Source organism: Camelus ferus, chromosome 17 (assembly GCF_009834535.1).
Source record: "Camelus ferus isolate YT-003-E chromosome 17, BCGSAC_Cfer_1.0, whole genome shotgun sequence".
Lineage (NCBI taxonomy): Eukaryota > Metazoa > Chordata > Mammalia > Artiodactyla > Camelidae > Camelus > Camelus ferus.
Window position 1 is genome coordinate 28,761,944 of NC_045712.1, and position 17,207 is coordinate 28,779,150.

Below are 17,207 nucleotides of genomic sequence, written 5' to 3' on the forward strand. Positions count from 1 at the left end.
CCCAGAAGCCCGGGGATCTCTGAGCACACACTGAAGGCCCGGGTGTCAGGGGACGGACACGGGCCACCTGGGTGAGAGCTGACGGACCCTTTCTTGCTTAAGATTCCCCAGCCCGGGCCCCAGCATCTGGCTGGGACCAGGCAGCAGTTAACCCCCTCCTCTGCGGGCCTGCTCCTGGGCCACATTCTAAGAGGTGGAGAGACGCCCTGAAACAGCAAATCCAGTGATGATGCGGGACCACCTCCCTCCTCAGCACCGTCTCTGGCCCCGGGCTCTCAACCCCATGCAAGGCCTGATCTCAGTTATTTCCAGCATCAAGTTAACAGCTCATGAAGTGCAGGAAAAGCAAGGCACTACTACATTTTTGATCAGCCTCCAAGCACTGCATTAGAAGGACTTGCCCATATGTCAGCTAGGAGTCACCCAGACGGAGCCCTCCACATTCTGCCTTTCTCATGTCTGGCCTGTGTGTAAACTCCTGCGGTTATTGACTATATTGTGGTAAACTGTAAGCGTGCCCCTAGTTCTGCACTCCTCTCATAAAGAGACAGGGCCTGTTTCCCCACCTCTTGAGTCTGGGTTAGTCTTTAGCAAATGGGATGTTAACAAAAATGGTGTAAGCAGAGGCTGGCAAAGTGCCCCTGCCTTGGGCCTTTCCCATCCGTTGTTTTCTTGGAATGCTGAGCCACCTACAAACAAGCCTAGGCTAACCTGCTAGGTGATGAGACCACGGGACCCACTGCCCATGGCACCCCAGCCAATAGCCAGCCAATCTGCAGAAGAGGTAGCCTGATGCCCTGCAGCTGACCTACCTGCGAGGGAGCCCAGCAAAGACCACAAGAACTGCCCAGCCAAGCTCAGCCCAAACTGCCCATCAGCAGAACCATGAGCCAAATCAAATAAATGGCTGTTGCTTAAAGCCACTGAGTTTGGGGAAGTGTGTTACACAGCGAATGCTAACTGATACATATTTTTCACTCTTATCTACTTACCTTTTCACTTGAATAACTACATCAGCTTCACATATGCATTTTTCTCTGTGCAATAACAGGTTTGATGTGCTAACTATATTTTTTCTAAAATACATTAAGAAAATTGTATCATTTTCAGACAACATAAGTACGTATACCTGCCTTTGGGAAACAATCCTCACAGAGATCCCATGGGTGTAGGAACGATTCATTCCCCTCATTTGACAGTTAAAGAAACTGAGGCTCAGAAAGGGGCAGTGACTTGCCGAAGGTCAAACAGCCAGTAAAATGGCAGAACTGGGATTCGACTCCAGGCCTGTCTGAGACCAAAGGCATGGATTTACCTCCAAATCTGTACCCACCTCCCACCCACCCCACCCCAAGAGAGTGGCTCCCGTGTCCCCGGGCTGCCCTCTCTGCCCCCCGCCCCATGCCCCCAGCCCCCCTCCTCCGGCGAGGCCAGGCTTACTCCCAGAACTCCGTGACAGGGGAGGTGAAGTTGGCGGTGCTGAGGGAGGCCCACAGACTCTTGTTCTTGCGCAGGGTGTCCTCCAGGCACTGGGGCGTGTTCCAGCTGTGGTTGCAGTGCGCCCAGGGGAGGTCCGACTGGAAGGAGTGGAACAGGTAGTACGTGGCCCAGGCCAGGATGACGATGTAGTATATATTCAGGAGGGACACGATCACGATGGAGGCGTAGCCGATGCCTGCAGGGGTGGGCGAGCAAGACGAGCATCAGGGGGCGGCCAGACCCACCGTGGCCACATCCTCACACAGAAGACCCTGGTACCTCCAGGCCTGGGCCAGAAGGGGACCTTTAACAGTGACCAGAAAATATCTGTAGGATGAGTGGGTGATTGGATGGATGGACAGGTGTAAGAGTGGGCGGTTAGATAAATCAGACAGTTACATGAATCAAAGGATGTATGGACAAGGGATGGATCAATGAATGGACGGTTAGATAGATGAATGGTGAGCTGGCTGGATGAACAGATGGGTGGTCAGTTGGTTGGATGGATGGATGGTTAGATGGACTGACGGATGGATGGATGTTGGACTGATTGATGGATGGATATTCACGGTGTTGGATGGATGCATGGGTGGTGGTGGATTGGAAGTTCGGGTAGATGAATAGATGGATGGACGAGTGGATGGGTAGACGGACTATCTAAACTACTGACTAGTTTAATGGAAGAAAGGTTTAACAGATAGGACAGGTTTATACGGATGACTGAATGAACAGACTCACACATTCTCCCATCCCTGCTAACTATAATCGTGACAGTATCATCTTATGAGGGCAGACTAGGTACTGGGCCCAGGACTACATGTTCTAACAGTAACATAAAGCCACCACTGGTTTGGGGCTGCCTGCATGTACGAAGCACTTTTACACGGCTATGTCCTTTGGTCTCCATAGCAACCCTGTAATTAAGCACATTCTTTCCATTATCTGTATGAAGACGCTGAGGCACAAAGAGATTAAGTGACTTTCCCAAAGTCACCAGAGCGAGCACAGAGAGCACGTGGGACTCGAAGCCAGACTGGAAGGTTCCTGAATCCAAGGGTTCGTCTCCTGGGCTCTGCGGCTTAGCAGCCGCCGCTCACCTATCCTTCAACGACCCAGGGAGGCGGGACAGCCACAGGCAACGAGCCGCTGCCAACTGCAGCAGCATCGCCCGCGCACCGTGCCGGCTGCGACCTGTGTCAGGCACAGCGCCAGGGCTTGGCATGAGGCTCCGATGTACCTGGCAAACAGCAGGTGCTCAATAAACGTTTGCTGAACAGTTGAACACCAGGCCCCAGGTGATCTTTGTCCCGTACTCACCGGCAAACAAGGGGCAGATCTTTTCCCAGCATGTGATGCCCCCTTCAGAGGTGTACTGGCCTATGATTATCTCCAGGAAAAACACAGGCAGGCCGCCTCCAAACAGGAAAATAAAATACGGTATCAGAAATGCACCTGCAGAGAGAGCAGAGCAGGGCGAGGGTAAGGCAGCGGCTGTCCTGGGGCTGAGGCGGCAGGCCTCACTCCCAAACCCTCCCGGACAATGGAATCGGAGAGCATGGGTGAGGGGCGGGAGGGTAAGGCCCAGCTCCTGGACCTGGCTGAAAATTCTCCACGCCCTGCTCACCTGTCAGCTGCCATCGGCCCTCCGGCGAGCCCTCTGACCTTCTGCAAGTCCACCAGGTGCTTTCAGCCTCTGAGCCTTTGCTTAAGCCGTGCGACTACCTGCCTGCCTTCCCCACATCCGCCCGCCTGAAGGACTGCTCCGCCCTGAACGCCCGTCTCAGACGTGGCCTCCTCGTTGCAGCCTTCACCTAGCCTCCCCCAGGCCCGCCCAGGAAGCCGAGAAGAGCTAGCTAGGAGGGGTGCGGAGACGAGAAGGAAGAGGTGGGCCTCTGCAGTCGGGGGTGGGAGCCGGGGGGCCAGTCAGGGGCACAGAGCTGGGGTGAGGGCTCCTACCTGGTGTCCACTAATGGCTTCAGCGGGTCCAAAAACCCTTGGAAACTGTGGTGACTCGGGTCTATATGTAAGAGCTTTGTTCTGGGGAGCCTAGGACCCATCAGAGTCCCAGAGGCACCTGAGGCCTAAGAAAGGTTAAGAAACCAGGCTCGAAGGCAGAACTTCCCCAACGACAGTCCTCCTGGCACGGGCGCCATGCGGTATGCCCGCCTCTGCGGACAGACCAGCCCTCGGCTGCGGGCTGTCCCGAGGAGCTGGTGGCGGGCAACTCCTGCCCAGTTTTACTGCCCCAGCAAGAAAGCCTCGGTTGCACACTGCCCGCCTTTCACCTCCCCAACAGGAGAGGATTCTAGCTCAGAACCTCCAGCAGGTTGAAAAAAACCCAAAAACCCCAAACCCCAACAAGGTCCTACTGGACAGCACAGGGAACTATATTCAATACCTTGTAACAGCCAAAGTGCAAAAGACTATGAAGAGAAATATATGTATGTGTAGAGAATCCTCACGCTGTACACCAGAAAGTAACACGACACTGTAAACCGACTGTGCTTCCATTAAAAACAAAACAAAATGAAAAACCCAAACCAACCAACTAACCAACTGACCAGAGACCTTACATTTAAAAAATACCTTCCCTGGGTGAAGTGGTCAAAAGAGTCAAACTTCTGATTACAAGATAAATTAGTCCTGGGTGTCATGCACAGCGTGGTGCCCCCAGCTAACACTACTGGATCATATATTTGAAAGCTGCTAAGAGACTAAAGTCTTCATAGTTCTCGTCACAAGAAAAATAAAATGTGTGACTGTGTGAAGTGATGCCTGTCAGTTAGACTTAGTGAGGGGATTGCTCCACAATACAGGAATCAATCAGACTGCGTACCTGAAACGAACACAATGCTGTGTGTCAATTATATCTCAAAAAAACTGGAAAAAATTAAAATTAAAAATGATCTTCGCTCTATTTTTTTTTCCTGGATACCTTTCTGTCATGGCAAATGACACTGATTGATTATTTAAGATGGGAAACAAAGCTGGCTTTTGAAATACATTTGGTTTCAGTTAGAAAAGCAAGAGCAAACGTTAGGAAAGATATCAAGTAAGGAAGAGTGGGGAGGTGCAGAGACAGGAGGGAACTTACGAGGGGGCGTGTGAATATCTGAAGCTGGGAGACCTGACCTGGGTCTCATCGCCCTTCTCAGAGGATCAGAGAGGGTAAGCAATCTGCTCGAGGTAACACAGTAAGACCCTGACAGAACACCACCTGATTCCCAGTCATGCTCATCTCTCGGCTCTGAGCGGGGCAGGGTAGAGCCAGGGAGGGGAGGTCAAGGTGGGCCGGAAAAGCCAGGCAGGGGGAAGCCACCCAGTCCACCCTTGCTCTGGCCCCCGGTTCTCCCCCGAAGCCACCCTGCACAGCCCAGGCTCACCTCCACCATTTTTGTAGCAGAGGTACGGGAAACGCCAGACATTGCCCAAGCCCACGAAGCCGCCAGCCACCGAGAGCACGAAGTCCATCTTGCTGGCCCACTTCTCCCTCTTCGGGGGCTTCCCCTCCGCCTCGTCCTCAGGCCTCGTGCCCGGGCTCTTCCCTGGGGGTGGCTTCAGGATGTCCTTGTGGAAGTCTTTCAGACACTGCAGCTTCTCCTTCGTGGCCATCTTCCCCTCACTCTCTGTGGGAGACAAAACAGACGCCAGCGTGCCGTTGGTGAGGGGCAGCCTGTGTGTGCTGGGCACAGCCCCACGGGCTGGCTCTGACCTGCCCAGGCCTGTGGCAGGGGGTTGCCACCCCCTCATCTGGCCAGCCCTCTGCCCCTCCTAGGTGATCAGGGGTCTAGTGATCCAGGGACTGACAGGTGCCATTCCTTAAGCACCTACCGAACAGAAGCACTGGGGCCCCACACCTGTTTTCCCTGAATGTCACACCCATCCTCCACCCGCAGGCACATCAGCTTGAAGCCACCCAGCCCCGGCAGCATCTCTGCAGAATATGACACCTTCCAGGCAGGTCTAGGCCACCTTCCAAGTAACAGCCTCCCTGCATGTTCTAGAAATTATCTCAAATTTCATATTTACATAGAAAGTGACACTCACACCTCAATGCCTGGCTCGCAGGAGGTACTCATCCCTCACTATTTAAAGAACGGAAAAACACAAACCAGTGAGGAACGGGGTTTCAGGCTGGAATGGAAAGGGTATTTGAAAATGGAGTTCCCATCAAAGTACGGAAAATGGATGTTTATAAAATATATTTGCAACTCATTAACCAGTCACATCTCTGCCGCATAGAAAATAAGGCATTTGCTCGGTCAGGATTACGTAAGAATGCTGGCTAATCTCCCCGTGTCCTGCGCAGCCCTCCTGATGCTTGTTCTGGCTTGCTCGGACCCCGGCAGCATCCAGGCTCCCTGGGCTGGCAATGGGAGGCCCCAGAGGACATCAAATCTCCGAGGAGCTGTTCATGGGCACCCTCAGCCCAGCCCTGCTTGTACCCCATTCGAGAGAAAGTCTGCTACCAGCCAGCACAGCCTTTTCTCCCTGTGTTCTCTCAGGCCCGTGAGTCCTCACTGCCCCTGGCAACCTGGCCGCGAAGGCAAGGGTATCGTGAGTCCCAGCCCAGAGGGAGAGGGTGCCGAGGGCCAGGGAAGACAGATGAGCCATTTCCCCATCTGCAGAACTAAAGGGATGATGACAAAGGTGACTGATCATAGCCAAGCAGCCCTGGACGTAACTTGATTGTCTTCATGCTCCAAATTGGTGGCCAACACTGAATTACCAGATTTCAGAGAGAGGTGGAAATTTCTAAGTTCTCTTGAGAAATGGGAAAGTGGGCCATGATGGGTCCACGCCCCTGACAGAGACCATCAGCTGGACCAGACGCGGCCATCACCCAGGCACACGGGGGCCAGCTCGCCACCCCACCCGGCCCACCGGACCTGTCCAGGGGCATCTGCGCCTGCTTGCCACAGGGCTTGGCACTACCTGAAAATGCCTTCAAGCCCTTGCTTGCTTGTTAACGGCCTCATCCCCGACTAGAATAGAGGCTCGGTGGGACAACGCCCTGCCCTGTCCACTGCTGTGTGCCCAGGACTGGCGCACAGTAGGTCATCAGCCAGGAACTGCTGGGTAGATGGTCCCCAGAGTGGAGTCAATTACAAAGCCTGGCTCCGCCACCTCCCAACCGTGTGACACTGGCGTGTCCTTGGCCTCAGAGCCCTGTGTGGCAAGGAGGCGGTCTGGGCAGGGTGGGGTGGGGGCTACCCGAGGACCTGGGGGTGGAGGGGGGCGTGCTGGCCAGGCCCCAGCAGCCGGGCCCTCAGGGGCTGTGCTCCAAGGAGCAGAGGCACGAAAACACGACAGTATCCCCCTTTCCCCCACCCCTCCTTCCTCTCCTGGCTCGGGGTGGGGGACCCCGATTGTTTCACTATCTGGCGGTGAGCAGACCAAGAAAAGGCTTCCTGGAGCCGCCGGGCGGCTCACCGGGCCTTCCTCGTCTCCTGGAGCGCAGACTGGCGGCGGCATCCATGGCCTTTCTTTGCCCTGCTCCCTCGGGGCGACACGGGGGTTCGCCGAGCGCACGGCTACTGTAAAAATAGCCCCGGCGGCCAGCATTGTTCCAGCGCTAATTTGTGCAGCCCCCGGTGGTTATCTGAGCGGCCCATTGTGGGCTGGCGGGCGGGAGCATAATTGGAGGATGTGGGACTCCGCTCCCTCCTCGTGGAGATGTTTTTCAGGGAATGACCCCTGAGCCTCCTCACCCAGAGGGCCCGTCCCGCCCGCTCGGGCTCTCCTTGGATCTCTGGGCTGGAAGGCACTTCCTAAGGTCAGCCAAGCGTCGGGGAGGCCAGCTCCTGCTCACGCAGGCAGCCGGGGTCTGCTTCCCTGAGACCACCCTGCGTCCCGGCTCTGCCCTCTGAGTCGCAGGCCAGCTGGCCCTCAGAGAACCCCCTAGAAACATGAGGTGGCAGGTAGCAGTAAGTTCCCTGGGACCCTCAGCTCCAGGCCTGCTTTCCTGCAAGACGAGGCCTCCAGCCCCCTTCTCCACACTCAGGACCCCGTCCACCCAACCCCTGCAGCTGAACCAGGACAGTGTGGGGCCTGTCATGTGCCTGGAGTTGGGGGTCTCCCCACTCCTCACTGCCAAGGTGTATCTGGAGATGAGTTCCTCCATCACTGCCACCTGTCCCACCTGTGGCTGCTACCACCCAGGCCGGCGCACCCGGCCTTGGAGAACACACAGCCAGCAGCCCGGCTCTGGCTCCCTCCACCCAAGCTGTCGTCCATGGCCTCACTGAAGACTCACTCGCGCCAGGAGGAAGTCAGACCCAGGTGCCCTCTCAGGGGGGGCTCATTCCAAGCCCCTCTGGGGTGTCTGACCGGCCCTGGGCCTGGAGAGCCCACAGCAGCAAGACCTCCAGGTCCTGCCTCCTGTACATTCCTGGCACCCACCCACGTCTCCCCATCGCAGGGCAACCATCCCCGCCAAGCCCAACAGCCCTCACGCCGGCATCCTGCGCAGCCTCCTCACAGGTCTCCCTACTGCTACTTGGCCCGCCCCACCCTCACAATCTCTCCTCAATACTGCAGCTGAAGGCAGCTTACAGAACACACTCAGGTCAGAATGCCCTCCCACCCCCACCCTCCATCACCCTGGGAAGGAAACACGAGCTCCTCACCACGGCCTAAAGGGTCCCAGTGCAGGCACCTCTCTGCGGGACGCTGGCCCCACAGAATGGTTCCAGCTCGGCCCACCCCTCAGGCGCGGGCTCCCTGCATGGCTGCGCCAGACCCTCTGGTGGCCCCTGCGAGAATCAAGGTGTGAGCCTTGGCCTAGAAGCTGAGAGCCACTTTCCGTCTGAGTGACCTCAGGCAAGTTACTCAACCTCTCTGGTCCTCAGTGTCCTCATCTGAAAAGTGGGGCTAAACACGCCCACCTCACAGGGATGTTGTGAGGACCGAATGAAGGCTGCATGTGGCAAGTACTCCCTCACCAGTTGCCGCTAGTGTTCTTGTTTCCGCTGTAATTACTGAGTCCACTCTGACCTCGGGGTATGTAAGGCCCTAGTCCCACTCAGGGCAAGATCAGCAAGACCCAGAGAGGCCAAATGACACTTCCGAGGTCAGGAAGCCGCGACGGCGACCGTGGTGTGCCAGGACCCCCGGCTCTGCCTCCACTGTCCCGCTGCCAGCCCCGCCTGATCTCAGACGGCAGGCACCTTCCCCGGGGTACCTCCATCCACCTTTGCGGGCCGGCCACGAGGCTCGCTGACTCCCCCCCGACACCCGCCAGCAGCCCACCCCCTGCTGTAAGCACTTGGGCCCGGGCCCCTCTGCCGGCGCTCCAGCAGCCCGCTGCCTTGCGGCCGCCGCCGAGAGCTGTTTTCCTTGGCGCCAGGCCCAGGGCTATTTCATAGTGACCGGGGTACATTATTCCCCATTTTAAGAGCTTCCTCTTTGGTTATTACAGCTACAAGCGATTAGCGTCGGCTCTGAGACAGAGGCTCCAGGACGAAGCTCCCTCCTCGCCCAGCTGGAACCCTCCGAAGTCTCTGTTCCAGGGGTGGAGGCCAGAACCAGCCGTGCCTGACGAGTGACTCGTGGATCACCTGGTCAGCTGTGGGATGTACTTGGACAGATTCCACCTAGCACCAGGGATGCCCTGGATTTACAAGATGTTCCTTTGTTTCCTCCCAGTTTAAAACTCCCAGGGGAGAAGGGCGTAGCTCAAGGGGTAGCGCACGTGCTCAGCATGTACAAGGTCCTGGATTCAGTCCCCAGCACCTCCTCTAAAAATAAATAAGTAAACCTAATTACCCTCCCCCAAAATAAATAAAACTCCCAGATTTTTGAGTACTTTGTGCTGAGCTTTCTATTAAATTTCCTATTCACTCCTCAAACACCCTCATTACTGTAGAAGGGATTTTTAGACCCATTTTACAGATGTGGGGACTGAGGCTCAGGCAGGGAAACGAGTGGCCTGCCTGAGGCTACACACGTGGGAAGGAGACAGGAGGCAGAATTTCTGGCTGGTCTGCCCAGTGCCTAAGGCACTGGAGCAAAGATCAGGAGGGAGGCCTCTGTGGGGTTTGTAGATGAGCACAAAGGCCAGAGGAAAAGGACCAGAGGCACAGAGCGAGCAGCAGTGCAGGCTGGGGACTCGGCGCCCTGCCTGCTGCCCCCGCCGCCCGCCCCCTCTGGCCGCAGGTGCCCAGCGCCAGCCCGCTGGGTCTCGACTGACTTGCAGATGCTGCTGTGGCTGCCTCCTCTGGACCCACCACCTCCGGCCAAGGCCCTTCCAGGATGAGCTGCCCAGAAGCTGGGGGCTCTCTGCCTCGCTCTCCCCTGCAGAACTTGAACTTTCTCAAGGAAACAGCTTCTCACATGGCTCTCTCTTGTTGAGAACAATGACTTACGTCCCTTGTTGTCACCGACAACCACTCAGGAGTTCCTACCAGGTTTTTAAATAAGAGGGTAGGTACTTCTTCTGTTTCCTTTTTGGAATACTCTCCCCACTCCAAAAGGGCCCAGCACACAGCCAGCCTACAAGATCGCTCTCTGTGCCTGACCAGATGGTTACTTTCTCAGCAAACCTCTGGGGTTTGGCAAGTGGCTCCCAGAATCCTAGAACTGAGGCAGGAGACCTGGATGACAGACCCATTTTACCAGGGATGGGGGGAGCCTGAGTCCTGAATGGCCTCCAGCCCATTGGGCCTGCGGTGGAACCACGCACGCAGCTGGGCCCCTTGTCTGCCCTTTCCTTGTCCTTCCCCTGCCCCCCTCCCCCACATCCACCCCAAGGCCAGTGTTCTGGGCTCACAGAGGCCACAGCTAAGCTGTGTGACCTGGCGCAAGGGACAACCCTCTCTGTGTCTCAGTTTCCTCACTGGTTACAAAAAACGGAGTAAAAATAAAATAGATGATGCCTGTAAAATATCCAGCACAGGACCTGGTATAGACAAGTGGTCAACAAATATTAACTATTATTGAAGAAATCAGCTGACCACATCGGGACTTCAGTACACTACGCGGCAGGCACTGTATCCCCAGTATTTGAAAAAAAGAAAAAGCAAGCAAGGTGCGTGCACACTGATTTAGCACTGTCCTGAGCACTTGGCCAGCATTTTCTTAGTTAACCCCGTCCCTGAGTGCGGTGACCACCTTCAGTTTGCTGACAAGGCACAGAGAGGTGAAGTTACTTGCCCAGGGTCACATAGCAAGTAAGAGGCCGCTAGAGCTTTGAACGGCTCCCGGGTCTGTTCTGGCCTCTGAAATTCCACATTCTCACCTGCTCGGCTGTTTTGGATCTAGTGGCTTTGGCGACGTCACAGAGTGAAATCAGGCCTGGTGCCTTTAAGGTAGCTTCAAGCTACTGGACGGAGCTGGCAAATTCGAGAAGTAGATGAGGGAAGTGAGGGGCCACAAGACAGAGACAGAGGGGGCAGGGCGGGGGGGGCCCGTGAAGCAGCCTGCGCCCAGGGCCACAGGGATGGACTGAGCGGACTGATGAGACAGCTGGACTGGGGCAGGGCTGGGCAGGGTGGTTGGGGCTGGGAACTGGAGGCTTCCTTCAGCAGGCAGGGAGGGTCCCCAGAATTCTCTGACAGATCTGAGGGGGCTCCCTGGAGTACCCTCTGCAGACTCCAGGCAAGGGACAGGCTTAAGGAGGAGGAGAGCTGGGATCAACTGGTAACGCCTGTCCTGGGCGTACTGCCCAATCACCATCCTGGCCCTAGAAAGCCTTTAACAGCTAAGCACCGAAAAAAAAGGAAACTCGTGTTAAGAGCACCACTTCGCTGCTCAGGGTGGCTGTTTCTGAAAGGAAGCAGGAATTAATTTTAAAGAAAGAGTTTTTTTTATTCTTTTCATAAAAGGAACAGCTTTAAAGACTGAATCACTGGACTGGATCATGGGGTCTGTAGCCCTCTGTCTGGTTACCGATTCCTAACTCGGGCTAACTCAGGCACGACAGGGACCTGGCAGGCAAAGGACAGAGAACGGTGGGGAGGCCACAGGGAGAGCCCGCAGCACGTGGGGCCGGGTTCCAGCCCTGAGCAGCTCTCCTCAGCGCCTTTGGGACCAGGGCCACTGGGGCCAGATCCTCCAGCTTCTCCAGAGGTGCTGAAATCTGAGATGTACGTGCATACACAACTTGCAGTTTCTAAAGCGTCGTGTGGCCCGAACACTCAGCGTGTCCCCTTTGCTCAGCCCACGGTCTTGCCCACGGTCTCCGGTCACCCGGGGCAGCCGCAGCAAAGGGCAGGGCAGGCTCGGCTGGAGACGCTGCCCGGCCCGGCCTCCAGGGCCCGACGGCTCGCCCAGTGAGGTCATCCAGGAAGCCGGGCATTGTTTGGCCAGGAACAAAGTCGAAACAATGAGCGACAGTCTTGTGGTCCTAGTGAAAGTGAATTCCATTTGGGGAATTGTTTTCAGCACGACATCTCTGGGGACAGGGCTTGTGCTCTCCTGGGCTCAGGGTCTCGCCTGGGCAGGGCCCTCGCCCCCACCAGCTAACTGCAACCTGGCCCCCATGAAGGCTCGCGTCTACCCCCAGGGACCCCTACTCTGCGGAAAGCACCCTGCCCGGCTCAGGCTCAGCCTCCAACCTACAGAAGCGCTGACTTCGCCCTCAGCCTCATGAAGCCCCCCCTTTCACAGACCAGGAAGCTGAGGCTCAGAGAAGGGGAGGGTCTGGCCCGGGTCACACAGCCTCGCAGCACAGCCAAGATTTGCACCTAGATCCTATCTCCACATCCTTGGTGCCACCCCAGGACATGGCAGCCTCTGCACAGGGACCACCAGAACAGGTCTGCAGTCTGCAGGGGAAAAAGTGGGTGAAGGTGAGCATGTTCTGCAGAGAACTGGCCTCTGGGACATAGCTGGGGAGGGGAGGGCAGGGCAGGATGTGGGCCCAATGTACAGCCACCTGCTCCAGTCCCCTCACAAAAACTGCAGGCGGGTGGGGGGGGCGGCGGTGCGAGCAGGCCGCACAACGTGCCCAAAACACAGGAGTCCCCAGCACCGGCCGAGCAGGCCGCCGAGGCGGGGTAAAGGGCAGCAGGTAAGGAGCAGAAAGCTGCGTCTAGCTCCAGCTCTCGTTCTGCAGGTCAAACACGTGCCCTGCGCATCTTGGATGCTGAGGGATGAGCCAGAGCAGTGAAGACCGAATCAATATTTACTGAGAGCCTGCTCCACGAGGTGCCAGGCACTGCTGGAGGAACAGGGGACTCAGGGCGAACCTGCCGCTGACATTCCAGAAGGGGAGACAGACCCTAAACACGTACACGAACAGATATTTATGACCGGGGCCAGCACGCCAAAGACAAGCAAGCAGGATGCGGTGCAGGCGACGCGCACGGGGAGCCCGACAGGCCCCGTGAGGAGGGGACATTCCCTAACGGCAGACGCTCACTGAGGACTGGCTCTGGGCAGGCCTTGTGCTAAGCCCTTTCAGGGACCAATTCATTTACATTCATTGATGCCTCTCACCAGCCCAGATGAAGACATGAGGCCCAGAGAGGTGAAGCTACTTGCCTGAAGTCACACAGCTGGGACTCAAACCCAGGCAGGGGCTCCAGGATCTGTGCTCTTAACCACATTGAAGCTGAGATCTGCATCTCAGAGCAGGGAACAGCATGTGCGAAGCAGGCCACGCTGGGCATGGCAAGGGAACAGAGAAGGCCAGCACAGGACAGAGCAAGGGAGCGGGACACGGGGCAACCCGGAGGGGAGGCCAGGCCTGGAGGCCAGGGGCAGAATCTGGATTTATCCAGTGAGTGGTGGGAACCCCTAGAGAGCTGTGTGCTGCCCCAAGGAAGGCTCAGCCTGGGCAACTAAAGGCCTCGCACATCCCTGCACGCTGGGCGCCCTCCCCCTCTGCGAGGGGGTTTTTCCGTCTGTAAGCTGCTGCCAGTAGGGACTTCCTAGTGGGGGCCTGCAGCCCTCGGTCTTTTGCAAAGAGGGACCAGTCAAGGATGACTGGCCATAACTCCTTCCCCTTGGCTAAGGGGCACAACGCGGGTGACCCAGGGAAGAAAATGTGTTGTGCGTCGCGTCCAGACCCCTCGGCCCTCCGTGGGTGAAGCCCCGAGGCTAACCGATCTGGGACAAGTCACTTCCCTGCGCCCAGCAGGCCCCTGCTCCCCTGGGGCCGCAGGAGGAGAAGCCCAGGCTGCCCCACCTGCACTGGGCCCCCACCCGCGGCTGGCCCAGGGCCACTGCAGGGGCTCCTCTTCCTGCCCTCGGGGTGCTGATGTCCCAGCACTGGGGGCTCGTTTGGTCACAGTGTCACAAAAATCGTTCTAAGTTCAGGAGGAGGACAAGAGTCACGTGTCTGGTCAGAGAGGCTTCAAGGAGCTGGTCCCATGACCCCCTCACCCGCCCTCCCCAGGCTGGGCCCCGCCCCGGGCTCCTGGGGGAAGGAGGGGGTCCAGGAGTGGTCAGGCTGCATGGACTCTGTCTGAGGGGCCTTGGACCCCAAATGCCACTTAGATTTCCAGAGCCACCGCCCAGGTAAAGGAGAGGAGGCAGGAGGCGGGAGGGCCGCCACGTCTGCCGGGGGTGCTGGGGGCCTGTTTTCACGCACGGGGCGGGTGAGTCAGCAGGCAACGGCCTCCTGGCACTGAGTCACCAGCCACAAGCCTGTCACTCTTCTGCCCCCAGCCCAGCACCAGCAGGGTTCTGCCGGAAGTGGGGGTGGAGGGGGTCAACCATGATCCTGAGGCCGGGCTGCAGAACCCAGGATTATTTCTGGAGGCCACAAAGAGAGACATGAGAAAACAGAAAGGCTCGTTTTTTCATTTCCTCAAACTTCCCCTTTTAAGCTCTAAGAAGCTAAAGCCGCCCTCCCCTCACTGGCTGTGAACAGCAAACAGAGGGCAGCCCCTCCCTGGCGCTGTAGAAACTGGAGAGACAGGCCATGGGGGCAAGGCCAGCTAAGGGCACGCCCGAGGCCCAGCCACCCCCACCTCTGTCACCAGGGCTCTGCCGGAAGTCACAGCTCCACGGAAACCAGCCAGGCAGTCCCCGCTCTTGGCCTCGGCGTCCCCATCTATAATATGGGCGCCACATCCTGCCTCCGTGCGCGGAGCCTCCAGGCTCAGCAAGCATCTGTAAACAGGCTCCCTGTTCCTCTTTCACACCCGTTCCTCCTCCAGGAGGGAGGACTTCCTTCTTCCCTCCCAGCTCCACCCTCACCTCTCCCCCACTCAGAAAGCCAGCCCAGGGAGCCTGGAGCCTGTGGACGGAAACAGCTCGGGATTCAGCGAGGCGGAGGGCTGCCCCCCAACCCCCGACAGCACAGGGGCGTCACCTGGGCTTTTGCCCCACTGTCTGCAAGTCAAGTTTCAGGCAAACTCTACTGTCCAGAGCCCACCCGCGATGCCCAGGGGCCCCCAAACCACCCAGCCCAGGCTTTCCCAAGCCTCCGCACCTTGGTTCCTGCCCTCCCCCAAGTCACTCACAGGCAAGCCCACAGGCACACAGCCCCGAGGACCCCCAGTGCCTTCCTGGGGGTCCACAGGCCACACCACCTCTGCGCCACACTCCCAGGGCCTGCTGCCTGACACCTGGGACAAGACCCGGCACCGCGAGTACCTTTGGGGGCCCTCAGTATAGGAGTAAGTCCCTCCCACTTTGCAGCTGTGAGGGTGCCTCAGTTCGGGTGGCGGAGCAAAGAGCTGGAGATGCGAGACACAGCAGGGCTGTCCACACACCCCCTCTGCTACAAAGAGAGGAGATGGGTCCCCGGCATCTCAGCACAGTTCCCCTCAAAGGTTCAAAATTCTACAAAACTCGGCCTTTTATTGAGAGAGAAGCCCCAAATCTTTAGGAAGTCAGTTACATTAAACAACGTGTTCTCTGAGCAAAACTGAGTTGGAAGCACATTCTCCCTCATCCTCTATGGGTTTGCCCAGTGCTAGGGATCCAACTAGACCTTGTCCCAAAATCAAAGGCTCCAAGTGGGGCCTTAGAGGTCCTGGCATGTGTGTTCGCAAGCCCACTTTCGAGATGGGGACACCAAGGTCCTTGACCCACAGCAGATCAATACATGAGACCCCGGCCCTTTTCTCAGAGGGACCGTCAGAGCTGGAGGGAACTCACTGCACAGAGAAGAAACTGAGGCTGGAGTGGGGTGACCGAAGTTAGGGGCGACGCCAACACCCCAGCCCGGTGGCGCCCGGGAGTGCCAGAGGCTGGAAGCAAAGGTCTTATTCCAAACCTGGGTGGATCGGATTCATATCTGACTCCGTCAGGTTGGCGAACGCTGGCGCAGCAGCAGCAGCAGGGACTTCCAGGGCTGCAGGATGGGGCCTAACAGCAACTACTGCTTGGCTGGAAGGAAAACTCAGCGTTAGAACTCACCCTGGGGGTGGGGTGGGGGTAGGCTCGAGGGAGGACTGGCACTTCTAAACCCTGGCTTTCCTGCACGTGCAGAGAACCTCCCAGGGCAGCCCAGAGGGCTTCCGTGTCCCTTAACCTTCTCCTGCAACTCCACTTAGGCCTTGACCGCACCCGCCAAGAGCACGGTGCTAGGGACTGGGCACTCCCTCCTTCTGGCCTGTCACTCAAGCAGTGTCACAAGACGAGGCCACCCCAACCCCTGGGAACTCCCCAGAGGCGTGCCCTGAACTCTGCTCCCACCTGCTTAGAAACAAGCTGGTTTCTAGCAAACCCCACTGCCTGCCATGTTGCCCTCAGCTCAAGAACTATCAGTGGCTCCCAGCTGCTCAGAGGATAATCATCTCAATTTCCCCACCTGGAATCCAAGGCTCCTTATACTCGTCCACCCCATCCCCAATCTCTGCTGCCTGATTTCTCCTCTTGTCCTGCATGGGTCCCAGGGCCTCCTGGTTCTCCCCGACGTTACCCCAACTCCACCATGGGCTTTGCTTATGGGTTCTCTTATGTTTAGGTGGATCCCACCCACCTTGAAGACTTGGCCTAACTGTCACCTACCAGGATGCCCTTCCTGCCCCTCTACCCTTTCCCTCGCATCCTCCTCTGCCCCAGTTCCCCAGGTGCTGGGCTCTTGTTCAGAACTGTGCAACTCTAGACAAAGTTCAAAGTTCTTGTGGGGACACCTTAGTTTCTTCTCCTATAAAACGGGCCTCCTAATCTGTAAACCATCCCTCCCTGAAGTCTCTGGGCTCATGGGCAGAGTTAGCAGATGCCCAAGCTCCTCACATGTAACTGAACATAAGCATCGCCCAGGACTCTGCAGACGCCCGCCCCCCGCCCCAGACCGACTGACTGCCTCCTCACAGCTGTTAAACCAGCCCCCAAGCAACTCTCAGAATCAGGTGAGGCTGGGAACAGCGGCGCTAAGGGCTGGGAGATGCCGGGTAAAATGCAAAAGAAATCATCCAATGAAAAGGACTCCTGCCTGGGAGGCTAACGCGCGTGATCGTGCACAGGCGTGTGCACACGTGTGCGCATGTGCGTGGTCTCCTCGGCCAGACTGTGGGCAGCTGGGGGCCGGGCTGGCTGGGTTTCGTCTGCCAGCCCCGGTGAGCCCAGGGCTACCCCAGTAACCATCTGCCCCACACGTGATCATCTGCCGAGGTTAACTCCCTATTACCACTGCTCCTTAGAGTACCCCGGGGAACGGGCACTTTGCCCCATTTTACAGATAAGGACACTGAGGCTCTGAGGGGAGACATGACCTGGCCCAAGGTTACTCAGTGAGTGAGTGACAGAGCCAGGACTGAACCCCGGGCAGGCCAGCCTCCTTGTTACCTGCTTGTTAAAGTGAAAAAGCCTGAGAACTGAAGGTGAGG

At 57.4% G+C, this 17,207-nt stretch overlaps 1 protein-coding gene across 6 annotated transcripts in view; it reads right to left on the reverse strand.

Moving 5' to 3' along the window:
• The window catches only part of SLC6A6 (solute carrier family 6 member 6), a 75,721-nt gene that overhangs the window by 31,702 nt on the left and 26,812 nt on the right, over window positions 1–17,207 (reverse strand). For 3 of the 6 annotated variants that reach the window (XM_032458719.1, XM_032458725.1, XM_032458724.1), the window contains 4 exons: window positions 15,650–15,762; window positions 4,863–5,105; window positions 2,797–2,931; window positions 1,441–1,675 (listed from right to left, as the gene is read on the reverse strand). In XM_032458719.1, coding sequence (XP_032314610.1) covers window positions 1,441–1,675; window positions 2,797–2,931; window positions 4,863–5,105; window positions 15,650–15,668 — 632 coding nt within the window. In that variant the 5' untranslated portion in view covers window positions 15,669–15,762. Of the gene's footprint in view, window positions 1–1,440; window positions 1,676–2,796; window positions 2,932–4,862; window positions 5,106–10,717; window positions 10,818–15,649; window positions 15,763–17,207 lie in introns of those variants that run through there. The other 3 variants (XM_032458720.1, XM_032458722.1, XM_032458721.1) reach the window with 2 other exon arrangements.